Below are 14,857 nucleotides of genomic sequence, written 5' to 3' on the forward strand. Positions count from 1 at the left end.
AGGGACCTAACCCCAAACCACGCCCCTGTCAAAAACGCACAAGCCCAGGATACGAACATTCCAGAGGGAGGGGGAGAAAACGTTCCAGGGAAGAATGCTCCTGTCTGCTACTCAGGCTGCCCTGCATGGGACGCCGAGATGAAACCAGCCTGGCTGCCCTCACACAGCTGCTCCCTGCCTGCCAGGCAGGCGGCTCCTGGCTCCACGTTAACACAGCAGAGGCCAAAGCTCTCAAAGGACACGGACCTGCCCACAGAAATGCTCGCTTCGAGCTATGAATGGGGGAGTCCGTGGATTCATGGATTGTTCAAAGTATTTGGGGCGGGAAGAGGAAAGCCACAATCATTCCCCCAAATTCGTACAAACCTTCACTTCCCGGAGCGTATCAAGAAATTTGTCATGTCTGTTGGTTAACATGTGCAGCTGGTTTCCAATATCCTTCTCAGACAGCTCTTTGGTTTTGGGCGTGCTGGTCTGATCTCCAGGAGCCAGTTCAATATCTATCTCTACATCCTAAATACAAAAAACAAACATGCAAAACCAAAAGGTCAAATAGTTAAAAAAAAAAATCAACACACACAACTCTCATAAACTTCTTGTTAAATTTTTGCCAAGTAAAACTTCAGTTTCCTGGAAGTCTATAATAATTTAAATAATCCTGAGTTCTAAAATAAAAGACAAGCAAATAAAACTAGACCAAATCTAGCGCTTTCTTACCTGATGCTATAAAAATGTCAGCATTTTGCTGTCATATTTGGATTATGGAAAGGAAAATAAAGAAGCACAACTTTAAGGAGTATAAAGACTACTAGGAATCATCGCCCGCCGTTCCTGAGAAAGCAGCACAGGCGTGTTCACTTGGATCAAGACCATCATCGGCGCCAACGCACAGCACCTGTGGGCACAGGGTGTTACACAACTCGCCCCCAAAGAGGAAGGAACCGGAGTTCTGTCTGAAGCTTCTGGGAAGTGACCATCAACATCCCATCCCCACACTGGGCTCTAAGTCAGGTTATGGAACATTTGGTGTGCGCCATTGAGAAGGCAGATGAGTCACATAAAAAAAATGAAAGTAAAAGCGAAGTCGTGTCCAACTCTTTGCGACCCCAAGGACTATACAGTCCATGGAATTCTCTAGGCCAGAATACTCGAGTGGGTAGCCTTTCCCTCCTGCAAGGACTCTTCACAACCCAGAGATCGAACCGAGGTCTCCCGCATTGCAGGCAAATTCTTTACCAACTGAGCCACCAGGGAAAGCCCAAAGCTGCCTTTAAGTCATGCTGAAGCTGCCACTCACTCCACAGAGGACCACAGAAAGGAAAGAGGGTCCCATCACCAAACGATCACCTGCTTAGCAAGTGTAAAGTGAAGAAAGTTTTAATTTCTTATTTGTTAATGAAGTAGAGATCTCACAAACAAGAAGGGGTACAAACCACCCCTTTCAGAGGAAAGAGAGTGCCTTCCTCTGCCAGTACCGACTGGCTGTCTGCTGACACCCAACGCTCCAGCCAGCTTGAGCTTCCACGGGCCGAAAGCCTGAAGGACACGCTCACAGATCCACGCCTTGAGGGGCGTTCCCACTCCCACACGGAGCCCTGACAACCATCAGGACCGAGGCTCAGCCCTGACGGTTAGTTACAGGCTCCAGGGCTGCCCCAGCCAGACTGCGTGGAGACCCAGGAGGGTCAGAGTAGGTGGCCTGTGGAACCAGCTAGAGACACGGCTCCTTCAAGACAGCGTCACTCCCCAGAGCGGTGCTTTAGGATACAATGTGGGCAACTCCTGACTTGGGAGAGGACTATCAACAGACAGTAAAAGACCCTGTCCTCAGCAGCACCAACCCGTGATAAGTGATTGGTCTCAAAACCGAATGGCAACACCAGATGCTCATCAATTCTACCCTGAAATCTTGCCATCTGCAACACGGACAGACCCCCGAGAGCACTGTGCTCAGCGAAATACGTCAGAAAGACAAAGACAGACACACGCTCATAGACACAGAAGGCAGACGGCCAAAGGTGGGGGGGAGGTGAGATGGGCCAAGACATGCAAAGGCACAAACCGCTGGTGATAAAACAAACTCATCACGGGGGTGGAACGCACAGCACGGGGACTACAGTCAGCAACGCTGCACTGTGTATCTGAAAGTTGCTGAGAGTAAACCTTAGAAGTCCTCATCACAAGAAAAAAATCCTGTAACTATGTGTGGTGATGCACGTTAACTAGACTTACTGTGATCATTTCACAACACACAAACACACCAAATCCTCACGTTGTACACCCGGGACTAACAGGATGTACGTCCACTGAACCTTGACACAAGAAAGCAAACAGTAAGTAACCAAACAGGCGCCGCACTCAGACCTTCCAGCAGAGGCGGGGTCTGATGAGCTGCTCTCGCCCTGAACACCCCACGGCTGACACAGCACCGTCCCAGCGAGCCGGGAGGCCGGCCGGGGAGGCAGCGCGGGCGCGGGGCGTTACCTCCTCCTTGGACTCGCTGTTCTCGCGCTCCCGGGGCTCCTGCTTGACGTGTGTCACCATGGCGAAGGCCGCGCGGTCGTGGCTGTCGGCCAGGTTGATGACGTTGGTGATGGAGGGCAGCATGGCGCCCTGGCAGCTGGTCCCGATGGGCGTGCTCTTCTCACACACGGCCAGGAGGAGCTGGGGGCGCGCAGGGGAGGAAAGGCCCCCGGTGACCTCCGAGTCACCTCGCCCGGCACACACGTGCAGCTGAGCCCCCAGCGCCTGGCTCGCTCCATCCCGCTGCCCCCACCTAGACAGGAGCCTGCACCTCCCTCCCACTGTCCCACTCAGGTGCCCCCGACTCCACGTCTCAGCGGGCTGGACAGAGGGGCCAGCGAGACCGGGCCCCGGAGGCTAGACTGTGCGCTGGGCAGAGCCAAGGAGCGGTGCGACCCGCTTCGCTTTGAGAAAGGCCTGAGAACGGCTGGGCGGCAGCAGGAAGCCTGTGCTGGGCAGCACGGGGTGGGTTCACACTAGCAGGATGCTCCTGTCGTTGTCGTCGTGAGGAGCGACAGGAAGGCAGAGAAGCGGGGGCCGTGCACTGGTGCCGCCTGGAGACAGGCCAGACCGCAGGCCAGAGGAGCAGCGGCAGCCCCTCCTCCAAGGCCTTTCTGACCACCTGACCCAGAGCCTGAGGTACCCGCCCGTCTCCTGAATGAAGAGCACGTCAGGGAGCCCTGCCCGCTGTGCCGCCGTCAGGGTTCCACCCGCTGCTGCTCACAGCACTGAGAACAGACCTCAGCCCTGGTGGGAATGCGCCCACACGCTCTCCCGAAGCCCGGCCACGAGTCCCTCCTCTCCCTCAAGGGCAATCTCACAGCCCGGGTGTCAGACAGTGGTGCCTCCGGCAGGCGCAGCCCACAGCCTGTGTGCACAGCGTGCGTAACCTCCCGTTCTCACGGGAGGCCGAGGTTGCCTGGTGTGGCACGCTGGTAATAAAGCCAAATAGTGAGGAATACAGACGCCTGACCACAAGCTAGTTAGAAACGGAGGCCATCTGACCCACCGTCCACTGAAACAGCCTGACTGTCCGCGGGGGCCCTCACCCCCAGCTCCCTGGCCCCATGAGCCAAGGGGTCAGAGCCCGCGTGCTGTCAGGCCGGCTTAGCCTGGCCGCTCCACCTCCCAGCTGTGCATCAATTCCTTCTTACTAGAGATGACGGCGGTTCTGCCGTGGAGACGTTTGCCTCTCCGCATGGGTGTGGACACCTGGCTCTGGGCCTGACTTACCTCAATGCACTGCTTGATCCAGAAGTGGTTCCCCATGGCCTCCCAGTTCTGGGAGCAGGTCACGTAGAGCAGGCGCTCGTAGACGCGACGCTTCATCGAGTTGTCGAAAACCTCGAAAAACTTGGCCCTGATGAGTGGCTGGGCGCAGCGCAGGCCCGAGAGAAAGGCCGGCTCAAGCTTCGCGGTCAGCTCGCTGCCTGACAGTGTCTCATCCCTGGAACATTTGAACAAAAGGCTCACTAATGACGCCAACATACACTACGTGTCTTACAACGTAAACGGGTGTTTAAAACTTATTGTATATGAGAAAATTGAAAAGTCACACCACCAGTGGGTCAGACAGCACACCAGGGATGACATGACATGCGTCTGGCTGCGGTGATTACCTGTAGACGTAGTTAACAAGGTCTAAAAACTGTGCGTTTAGTTCAAGGTCTTCTGGAAAACGCTTTTCTATGTAGGTCATCATTTTCACAAGCAAAATGGACTTCTCCCGGAGTGTAGGTGTCTGCACAAATTTAAGAGTCAATTATTTGAGAAAGAACATGTTCAAAAGTATTTCAGTCATCTGCTCAACTGATTTTTAAGCTCCTAAAGTCTTGTCAGGTAAAATACGGTCATTTCTAAATGGTCCTTAGGATGCTTAAGACCAAGACAGGTGCCAACATAATTTTCTGGGCGGGGGGGGCAGGGGGGCGGCGGCTACAACTCACTTGGGAGAGAAAGCAACTAAACTAGAAAACAAATTGGAAGTTTGCAAGCATCTTAGTTACCAAGTAATAGTCCCTCATCGTTGTTATTTTTGGCTCATTTAACATTTTAATAGAAGAAAAAGGAGACGGGGATGACAGAGAATGAGACGGCTGGATGGCATCACCGACTCGATGGGCATGAGTTTGAGTAAACTCCGGGGGTTGGTGATGGACAGGGAGGCCTGGCGTGCTGCAATTCATGGGGTCGCAAAGAGTCAGACACGACTGAGTGACTGAACTGAAAACCACATTACACAACCAGTTATTTCAAGTTTCTGTTTAAAATCTGTGAAGCACAATGAGAAAAATCCAACTTAAAAAAAAGATCCCATGAATGCAAATACTGGAGAGAAAAAATATTCTGCTTGAGAACTTGCAGAAGAACTTAGAAAGCAACAGCTGACTCTTCCCTTGGATACTCGGGAAGGTCCACAGGCCGGAGCCCAGGCCCCTGCCCAGCTCACCTGATTGGCTGCCATCGGGGAATTGTTTTTAACCCATTCTTCCACAATTTTCACCACGGACCGGAGGATTTTGGCATCGGGGGATTTCTCAATGAGGGAGGTCAGGATGGCCTGAATGAAGTTCTTCCTCATCTCCATGCTCATCACGGCCAGGCGCGTCTTCACCAGCTCCAGACTCAGCATCACCAGCTCACTGGTCCCTGCTCACGGGAGAGATGCCGGCTATTCCCACCACCCAAGTGGCTGGATCCTGCCCACGACCTCCCCAGGACGCTTTCTCGCCGAAACTAGAGCTCCGGCGTGTGAAGTGCCTCCTGGCTCTGACCGCACCGCCTTGCCAGGGCGGCCCAACAGCCTCCTCACAAGGCAGGGGACGACAGAGGTGAGGGGACCGGGGGTTCGGCCAAGCCCTGAAGTCACGTGCATGGCCCCGGCGGGCCGAGAGGTGCAACTCCCACAGCTCCCCTCCCCTCCCCACGTCACCCGAATCCCAGAGCTCACAGCTCAGGTCTGGACCCTGAGACTTCATTCTTCAGAAACAGTGGCTCTGATTACACCATCTCTGCTTATAGCAAAACTGTGAGATTAACTCTCATCAAGTGGCAAGTGTTCCTCAAAATCTCTTCATTCTTACAATCACAAACTTCAAAAGCAGTTTGTTTTAAAAGAGCACTTGACTCTGGTAGTCAATGAAACGCTCAGAATCTCTCTGTTGAGAGCAAATGATGATGAACACGAAAGCAGGGCGCAGTGGAGCTGCCAATCGCAGCGGCCCCGAGGCGGCCCGGCCCAGCGCGTCACCTGAGGCGGCCTCCGTGCTGCCCGAGGCGGCCTGCGGGCTCAGGTGCTCGCGCACCATCTTCTGCAGGGAGCGCATGAAGACCGAGATCAGCCTGTCGATGTAGCTCGGGTTGTTGCTGCAGGCAGACTTGAGGATCATCAGGGTCCCTGGAGGGGAGAGAGCGCCAGGGGGTTTCTGAGTCTCTAAAAGCTGAGTAATTCACAAAAATGTCAATTACTCCTAAAAACATTTAAACAACATGCTAGACAAAAACATGCTGTTTCTGACAAAAGTACAGATTGATCTGAAATGTCACATTGCCGTTGAGCCTGACACAAGTCTGAACTGCTCGAGTCCACTTGTGTATGGCTTTCTTCCAACAGCATACACAACGGCGCTGCAGGATCCTCAGTCAGCTGAACCTGTGGACGCGAGACGGCCACGCAGAGAGACCCTAAGGCCGACACCAAGAGACACTAAGGCCGACGACACTCACAAGATGACTTCCCCTGCTTCGCCTGCGTGGGGTCGCCGCCCCAGGCCCCATGTGTGCAAGAGTGAGCTGTAAACGTCCCATGAAAGCTTATACCGTAGACCTTAAACAACCCTGGAGGTGGGGGGTGGGGAGGAACACGTGTGTCTGAGGCAGGAAGAAGCTCTGAGGCTGGGTGGGGGTCTTTCATCTCCAAGACCCCAGGGGACCATGGCCTTGGGTGCACCCGGCCACTTGCAGACACTCTCAACAACACATTGGCTCAGAACTCCTGACATGCTGTGCCCTTCCCAGAAGGCAAGCCCGTCCAAGTGAGCAGAGAGGCATGTGCCAGGCAGGACGCCCACTCACCGAAGAGCTGGGAGGGGTTGGCGCTGGTGGCCTTCTCGTAGTTGGTGAGCCCCTCATAGATGACCTTGCCCACGGCCGCGTACAGGCACTCCAGCTCCTCGTACTTGGAGGCCACGCTGGAAGTGCCTGAAACAGGAGTGGGACTGTGGGGCCAGGGTCCAGCTGGCAGGCCCAGTCCGGCTCTGAGAGATGCTGACTCTCCCTAGGCCAGCACAGAGCTTCGTCGTCTGGGACCTGCGCTGACCCTCACCCCAGGAACCGTGGCTCCCAGTTAACGGAGCTCAGTGACCACCTTTCATGTCCCTGAGCCTCAACTCAACCCCCTAAACACACGAAAAACATGCCAAAATTCTATCCTGCCAGCTGTTCAATGCTTGACCAAAATGCTTTAATCAAACTTTCCTTTAACCTTACAGAAACGGTAATGTTTAGCTGATGAAGAAAAACTATCTCCCAAGTGGACCAAAAAATGTAATGCAAAGACTTTGACTGTGAAGTTATGTCAACCTTCCTTTTTTAAAAAGAAAGTTTCGTGGTACAAAAAAAAAAGCTTGGATGATAAAATGGCTCATATGGCAAGCAGAGGAGGGGGGAGCACTCTCAGTAACAAGCTCTGGGCCCACCCAGCCAGGCCGAAAGAAAAGAGAGAGAGGGGGGCGCAGACAGCCACAGCCACGTACTCGGCTCGGTGGGGAAGAGGCTCATGAGGCGGGACAGCAGGCTGTGCACGGCCCGCAGCACCTTGGTATTCCCGCATGTCATGCAGGCGGCCACGCCACGCTGCAGGGGTTTGAAGCTGCTCAGGATGGCCGGCGGCTGCAGGACGGTGAGCAGGAAGCTCAGCACTTCCAAGCCGGTGCAGATGTTCCCATAGTTCACCTGGTTCGGCTGCTCCTGCAACGGGGGAAACGGGCCATGCGCGGATGAGACAGCACGTGAATGCCGGCGACAGGAGGGGGCAGGCAAAACCCAAGCCCCGTGCCACTGAGCACTCAGGAGGTGAAACCAAAAAAAACCCAGAGCCACGGAGGGGTGAGCACATCAGGTGTATAAAGGAGCACCATATTCTGTGAATACAGTAGAATTTCACAATCTTCCCTTCAATAAATTCACCTAAAGTACTTAGTCAAACTTCCTTCAAAAAGTTCACGAAAAACATTAGTATTTGGCTTAAAAAGGCAACTGTTGCAATGAATTTTGCTTTTCTCCTCTCATGTTTTTAGTTCAACTACATACATCCTTCCAAAAGGAAGTATCCCGGAAACTGTGTATAGTGAAATCAACTTATATTGTCACCGCTAAAAAACAAACAAAAAAAAGGAATAAAACAGAGAACAGAGCACCAAGGTCCACAATAAAGATTTAAGTTTGGCTTCAGGACACTCGTGTCTGTGGTTCACACACACACGCCCTGCGTGTGCACTATTCGGAGGTGGACCCTGGGGAAAAGGCAGAGGTCAGTATGAGCAGACCCACTGCTCTTGGAAAATATGAACCTGTGAAGGGGCTGAGCTTGAGTCAACTCAATCAGAATTGACTAACTCTGATAGGAAAATAATTTGACCTTTCAAAGAGAAATAGACGCAAGAAATCTGCAGAGGATGCAGCAGTGAAGCCGAAGGCTGGAATCAAAGCACTCCCTGCGGGCCCAGCGGGCCTCCCCCTGGAGCTCCGCTAACACGGGTCACCTGTGGGGCCTTGCAAAACACCTGAGCAGCAACACTCATCTTCGCAGCACAAAGTAATAGACCTTTACCACAGGTTTTAAAATCTTTAAACGGAAAGCTTTCAGGTTTCACCAGAGACCTACACAAACTGAACTGTGTCCTGGTAACAAGATGGATAAGGCAAGAGAGCAGCTTCTGCAACCTCCGAACAAATCACAGGACTGCAGTTTTTACAGGAACAAGAACGCCCAAAAAGCCATCAAAAGATCGGCACTTGGGGCTCTCTCTTAAAACCCAACTATACGGTGCTGTGTTTACTATTCAATCTGTATTCAAAAACTCAACTTTATTTTAAAGACTGTTGACTAAGTCAGTTAAACATGTTTTATTCCGGGCTAGCTGGTGGGTCGGTTTAAGAAATGAGTCTGTGAAAGGCAAGGGCACTACTCTGCTTCCAAGACTCCTAGCTCTACCTGGGGAGCACAGCGCTCTCCCCTCCTCTGCCGGCGTCCAGAAGAGCAGTGGGAGGGCCCGGACCAGCGGAGAGGAGCGGGCTTGGGGCTCACCTGTCCCAAGGGCCCCGCACCTACCACACTCATCAGCAGCTTGTCGAACCACTGCAGCTTAAGCTCCGACTTGGCCCACATGTCTGGGCGCAAGGCCGTCTTCAGGAGGGTCACACACCGGCGGGACAGCACCTCCCCAGGAGAGCCCGCCGCGCTGGTGTTGTCGTTGACCTGGAAGTTCACTGGGGTGAGGTCCGAGTTACCCTGCACACAGGGCCCAGGCCGCTCGCCTGCCCTGGCCACCCCGCACCCAGCCTCTGCCTCCGCTGGGACCCCGCCCCCTCACAGTGGGTCAGCGGTGACCTGCACTCATTTGTGTGACTGAAGGGGCGGCATCAGGGCCTCTCCCGCTGTGCCCAGCACGCTGCGGTGCTCAGGGGCGGATCGGCTGATAAGACGGGTAGCCTGTTTCCAGGACTTAGAGATCCTCGATAGTGTTGTGAAGTAGTGTACACTACTTCTTAATAGCTGTAAAACTACTTTGTGAGGGAACTCTCATTTACAAGGGTTTCTTTGAAATACAAAAAGGAAAAGTTTCAGAAAGATTGCCAACAATGGCATGAAAATATGTTACTGATGTGAACGGTAAACAAATGCAAGTTACAAAAAAAAACAAAACAAATGCAAGTTACAAGGCATCTGAACCACTGAATGTTGTCCACTACTTGTGTGGGCTTGGTCATCCCCACACCCTCAGGACACAGGCCACCGGAAAGTCAAGTAATCCAACCCAGGGTCACCAACCACCACCAACATGCTGTTAATTGTAACATAGCCACTATTTTATCACACTGATGGGAAAAAAAGTTATAAAAAATCCTATTATAAAACACAGGCAGATTTCAGGAACATCAGCATGTCACTAAACAAATCAAATTTGGTAAGAAAGGGACAAACTACTACAGACGAGCTCTCAGACCTGGTTTGCCTATTTCTTTTCTGACCGAACAGGCAGACCGTTGAACTCGCTGAGTGTACCGGGCAGCCTTCGTTCAGAAGGCCCCTAACCTGAGACGCGCGGATACCACACCTGACAGGCCACGCGGATGAGGAAGTTCACCACGGTGTCCGTGTGCTGCTTGTCGATGGGCTTGGCGAGCAGGGAGTCTGCGCCCGGCAGAGACTGGCTCCGCCCGAACACCTGGAGACGCGGGGAGAGCGCTCTCAGAAGCGCGGCCTGGCGGCGGCGCCTGTACTAAACACCAGGGCACCCCCGGCAGACGGACGAGCAAAGCTGTCACAGAGAAGGAACGGGGCCCGAGCCACCCCTGAAAGGGAACCAGGCCCAGGAAGCGGGGGTGCGGCCTGGTGGGGTGTGGTGCTGGCGCCCGGCCCGCATTCCGAGTCCGGATGAATGAACCGCTGGTGGGCCGCGCCTGCGCTCTCACCGCGCTGATGGCGCCCGTGGCTGTCCTGAAGCGCTTCACCTCCTGCGCGGAGTCCACCGACAGCCCTCTCTTGATGGAAGACGAGACGGAGGTGACGCCTTCTCCACTCGAGTTCGGGTCCATGTCTGAATCGGGCTGAAAGAGACGCACCCGCGCTTGACTCGGCCGCTCGCGCTCCGGGGAGAGGCGCGGGGAAGGCCGGCGGGAGGCGCTGCCGCCCTACCTGCTGGTCCTTGATGCGCTGCAGCTCCCACTTGATGACGACCTCCGACAGGTCCACGGCCAGCCGCCTCTGCTCGATGGTGACGCTGGGCGTGAAGCCCAGCCGCTGCATGGCGCTCACCATGTGCTGCACCAGGTGGTGCCGCACGGGGTAGTACACCTGCGGACACGGGCCGTCACGCCAGGGCCGCCGGCGCGCGCACTGGGCGCACGCAGGCACGCACCGGGCGTGGGCACGCGCACGCACCAGACGCGCGCGGGCACGCGCACGCAACCCGCCTCTGCCTCAGCACGCGACCCGCCTCTGCCTCAGCACGCGACCCAGCCTTCCGCCCGAGCATTCTGAACCGTGACTTAAGCTAAGAAATCTCTCAGCGCCTTCTGTAAGTATGTTTACCACGCCCCCTTCATCCACTGAGTTCCAATACAAAAGCGTGTTTTAGCTTTTAAGGACCATCTTTAAAAAATGCTGAACTACTGAATTCTTGTTAGGTAGGCAAGTCTGGTGACATGTATTAAACTTAAGACGATGTCATAAAAGTTAGCCATGCCAAGAGGCAAATTCCTAATTCTAAACAGCTGACTGTAAAAGAACGAACTTTTAATTCAATCCTTTCTCCTCCACCCAAAAATCTATGAAAAATAATCTACATATAAATAAATACAAGAAGAAGGTGATTTGGTTATAGAAAAGGAGATGCCAGTGACCTCTTCAAGAATTAATGACATTACTTCCCACCTTAAAGTAACAACTCGCCTGTATTCACAGATAACTGAATACAACTGATCCTTGAACAACACAGGGGTTGGGGTGCCCACCCTCCACGAAGTCAAAAATTAGACTATAGAGTTTACAGTCAGTCCTCTCTATCCATGGTTCCACCGCCATGGATTCAACTAACCGCAGATCATGTAATATTACAGTATGTATTTAGTGAAAAACATCTGCATATGAGTGGATCCACACAGTGCAAACCCTTGTTGTTCAAAGATCAAGTGTACTTACAAGAAAAATGTTGTCTTAGAAAGAAGCGTACACCTTGGACACATCCACTAAACTACAGCAATTTCCATGTTGTAAAGCCACACACATACTCATACTAATCTATAGAGGAGAAATACCTTCACTGAAAGATGAGGACAACCTCATTATTGCAGAAAAATGAAAGACGAGGGAAACTTCAAAGCAAATGCGCGAGAACGTATCAGTATCCGCTCTGAGGCCTCCACACCCACCCACCCGCAGCGCGTCCCCACCTTGAAGTGCTGCACGATCAGATGCAGGATGTGGACCAGCTGCGGGACCGTGTGGCCCTCCTCCACGATGATCTTCCTCGTCCAGTGGGTCAGCATCTGGTGCCCGTCCTCCATCCGGGCAGGCACCGCCGGGGTCAGAATGGCCATCGCCTGCCTGACAATGGCGCGTGCTTCCATGGCGTGCGCCTTGAGAAGACTGTGGAACACCTGAGACAGGACAGAAATTCTCAGTAAAGATAAAAGGCTTTAACAAGCGAGATGAGAACAGTCACTCAGAAACAAGGCGTTATTTCTGCAAAAACAATTTTTAAACAATTCCTTGGAGCTCTCTTATTAGGAAAGCGCGTAGTAGTGAGTTTCTCTTCCATTAAGTTTTGATCCATGAAAATGTCTGCTCTAATGTTTTCTGAGCACCTGCTGTGTGCCTGTGCTGGACTAGGCTCAGATGGTAAAGAATCTGAGAGAGACCCAGGTTTGATCCCCGGGTCGCGAAAATCCCCTGGAGGAGGGAATGGCAACCCACTCCAGTACTCTTGCTTGGGAAACCCCCATGGACAGAGGAGCCTGGCGGGTTCCAATTCATGGGGTCGCAAGGAGTCGGACACGACTGAAACACACACACGCACACACGCGCAAGCCCCAGCTCCTCCAGCGTGACCAGCACGGAGGCGGCCGAGGCACAGAGATCGTGGACAGGCCGGAAACAACAGGGCCTGCTAAGCCTGGGTGCCTGGGGGGGTCTCTGGCCCAGAGAAGTTCCCAGGAGGGCAGGGTCAGAGGAAACACTCAAGTGTGACTCAGAGGACAGGATGAGAGCCGCCCCCAACAGGCTGCGCAGTGGGACAGACAAGCTAGGTACTCAAGCGTAGGATCACACTGAACTCTGACACAGACAGGGACAAGCTCTGTCAGAGTCACGGAACTCATAAGCAGGAGAAACCCAGGCTGCCTGACATCAAGGCCCAAACCCACTGAGCAACACTGGGAACGTGCTCGAGATGATCCACCCGGACAGAGTCAGGAGACGAGGACCCCAGAATACCCGCTGTCTGTCTGCATCTAACGAGTGGGCTGGGGCCCTGGACAGACACACCTTCAGCAGTAGGCAGAGGAGCGGGGGGTGGATGAAGCAGACACCGTGTTGTTTCAAAAGCAAGGCTGAGAGGAACGGGCGGACAGAGCAGGGGTGGGGGAGGGTGAGGATGAATCATGGGGGAGGATTTAGTCACAAGACAACGGCAGGAGGAGCCTCTGTAAAGGCACCGGGGAAGACGACGAACCGGGAGGAGGCTACGCGTGCCGGTACCTGCAGGACGATCTTCTTGTGGATGGCAAACTTGGCGATGATGTGGGCCAGCAGCAGGTGCCCACTGTACTTGCAGGCGGGGTCCACGCAGGCCTTGGACAGCAGGCAGGGCCACGCGAAGGTCATGAGGCGGCGCAGCTTGCTGTTGCGGTTCTTGTTGTTGTCGTGGATGTGGTGGGGCGCATGCTCCACCAGCAGCGTGGCAAACTGCAGCAGGTGGATGCGCAGCGAGTCCAGCATGTCCGCCTGCTTCTCGGGCTCCAGGACCTGTGGGCGTGGGCACCCGGAGGCGCTGCTGGGTCTGCTACCCCCTGCTGCACGGGGCACACACGAGTCTGCGCCTCCGCACACGCATGCGCACACACACACACACACTATAGCATACGCTTTCGCACACGCACACACATGCTGGACACACACCTCTGAGGGGCACTCAAGCCTACACCTTCACACACGCACGCGCGTGCACACACACACACACACACTATACACATTCCTCCCAGGGGCACTCACGAGTCTGCACCTTCACACACGCACGCGCGCACACACACACACTCTAGGCACACACCTCGCGGGGCACGCACGAGTCTGCGCCTTCACACATGCGCACACACACTCTATAGACACCTACCTCCCAGGGGCACGCCACAAGTCTACACCTTCACACACACACTTACATGTGCACACACACCCTCTATACATGTACAATTCTGCTACCTCCGTACCTCTCAGGAGCGCTCCACAAGTCTATGCCTTCACACATGCACGCATACACACACACACCCCCACATACCCTCTATACACATAACATTCTCCTACCTCCATACCTCCCAAGAGTCACTCAGCAAGCCTACACTTTTGCGCACGCTCTCTATACACATAATATTCCGCTACCTTCATACCTCCCCAAGGGTCAGCTGGCAATCTACGCCTACACACACACACACACACTCACTCATATACATGTACCCTCTACACACATATAGCATTAAACTTTATGGGGATGGACTCAATGACATCACATCAATTTTCCTTTATTACGTACAGATTACAAACTTGCTGAATTTATTTCAGTGTTGAAGAGGGAGGAGGTGTAGAAGCTGGAATGCAGGGGGCAGGGGGGGTCTGAGCCCTCCCACACATTAGACCGAGTTTCTCAATTTCCAATAACTGACCTTTTTTCCCTAGTCAACAATTATTAACTTGTTTTTTAGTATTATTAGAAAATGTGACCTACTCCCAAATTCTCTATTCTTAAAAAAAAAAAAAAATTACACTTTTCCATACAATCAAGGGTCTGACAGATTCCTCCATGTGTTTCACGGATGTAAGAGAAATGTACACAGAGGAAAATTCTACCTGCCTCAGTGGAGTCACAGACCAACCAGACTGTCCAGTAAGAACCTCACAACCTTCTGCCTCTCAGACCTGCGCCGGAAGCCTTCCACGACAGCTGTGTCGTCACTGGGGGCCCTTTAGCCCCCAGCTCCCGCCCTTGGATCTGCGGCTTCATAGAGGCCCTTCCCGGGGGCGCCAGCCTGCCTCGCGCCATCGATCCTCATCCACACTCGAACTCCCGGCCCACACTGGTGCCAAGAGGCAGCATGTGACTCCAGGATGCAGCCCAGAGGGCAGGCCGTGGCAGGGCCCGAGTCTGGGTCTCCATCCCCACAGCCGCCCAGCACACGGCAAGTATCAGTGTGTGGACCAAAAACCATTCCTTGGGCTCAGTTCTCCCCCAGGAGGATGGGGCTGGGGTCAAAACTGTAGGAGGAGGCCTGTCTTAAGACACAAAGACCATGGAAAGCCTGGCCACATGTCCTGTGAACAGCCTCCCCTGTACCTGGACCCCAG

General features: G+C 53.7%; 1 protein-coding gene across 9 annotated transcripts in view; it reads right to left on the reverse strand.

Moving 5' to 3' along the window:
- Positions 1-14,857, reverse strand: part of LOC122701884 (transformation/transcription domain associated protein) — an 88,616-nt gene that overhangs the window by 27,846 nt on the left and 45,913 nt on the right. For all 9 annotated transcript variants that reach the window (XM_043915302.1, XM_043915300.1, XM_043915298.1 and 6 more), the window contains exons 38-51: positions 13,004-13,270; positions 11,698-11,904; positions 10,442-10,600; positions 10,219-10,353; positions 9,861-9,971; positions 8,855-9,001; positions 7,278-7,491; positions 6,598-6,723; positions 5,774-5,920; positions 4,973-5,172; positions 4,143-4,264; positions 3,757-3,970; positions 2,485-2,664; positions 367-513 (exon numbers count right to left, since the gene is read on the reverse strand). In XM_043915302.1, the coding sequence (XP_043771237.1) occupies positions 367-513; positions 2,485-2,664; positions 3,757-3,970; positions 4,143-4,264; positions 4,973-5,172; positions 5,774-5,920; positions 6,598-6,723; positions 7,278-7,491; positions 8,855-9,001; positions 9,861-9,971; positions 10,219-10,353; positions 10,442-10,600; positions 11,698-11,904; positions 13,004-13,270 (2,376 nt within the window). The remainder of the gene's footprint in view (positions 1-366; positions 514-2,484; positions 2,665-3,756; positions 3,971-4,142; positions 4,265-4,972; positions 5,173-5,773; positions 5,921-6,597; positions 6,724-7,277; positions 7,492-8,854; positions 9,002-9,860; positions 9,972-10,218; positions 10,354-10,441; positions 10,601-11,697; positions 11,905-13,003; positions 13,271-14,857) is intronic.

The sequence above is a fragment of the Cervus elaphus genome, chromosome 10 (genome assembly GCF_910594005.1).
Source record: "Cervus elaphus chromosome 10, mCerEla1.1, whole genome shotgun sequence".
Taxonomy (NCBI): domain Eukaryota; kingdom Metazoa; phylum Chordata; class Mammalia; order Artiodactyla; family Cervidae; genus Cervus; species Cervus elaphus.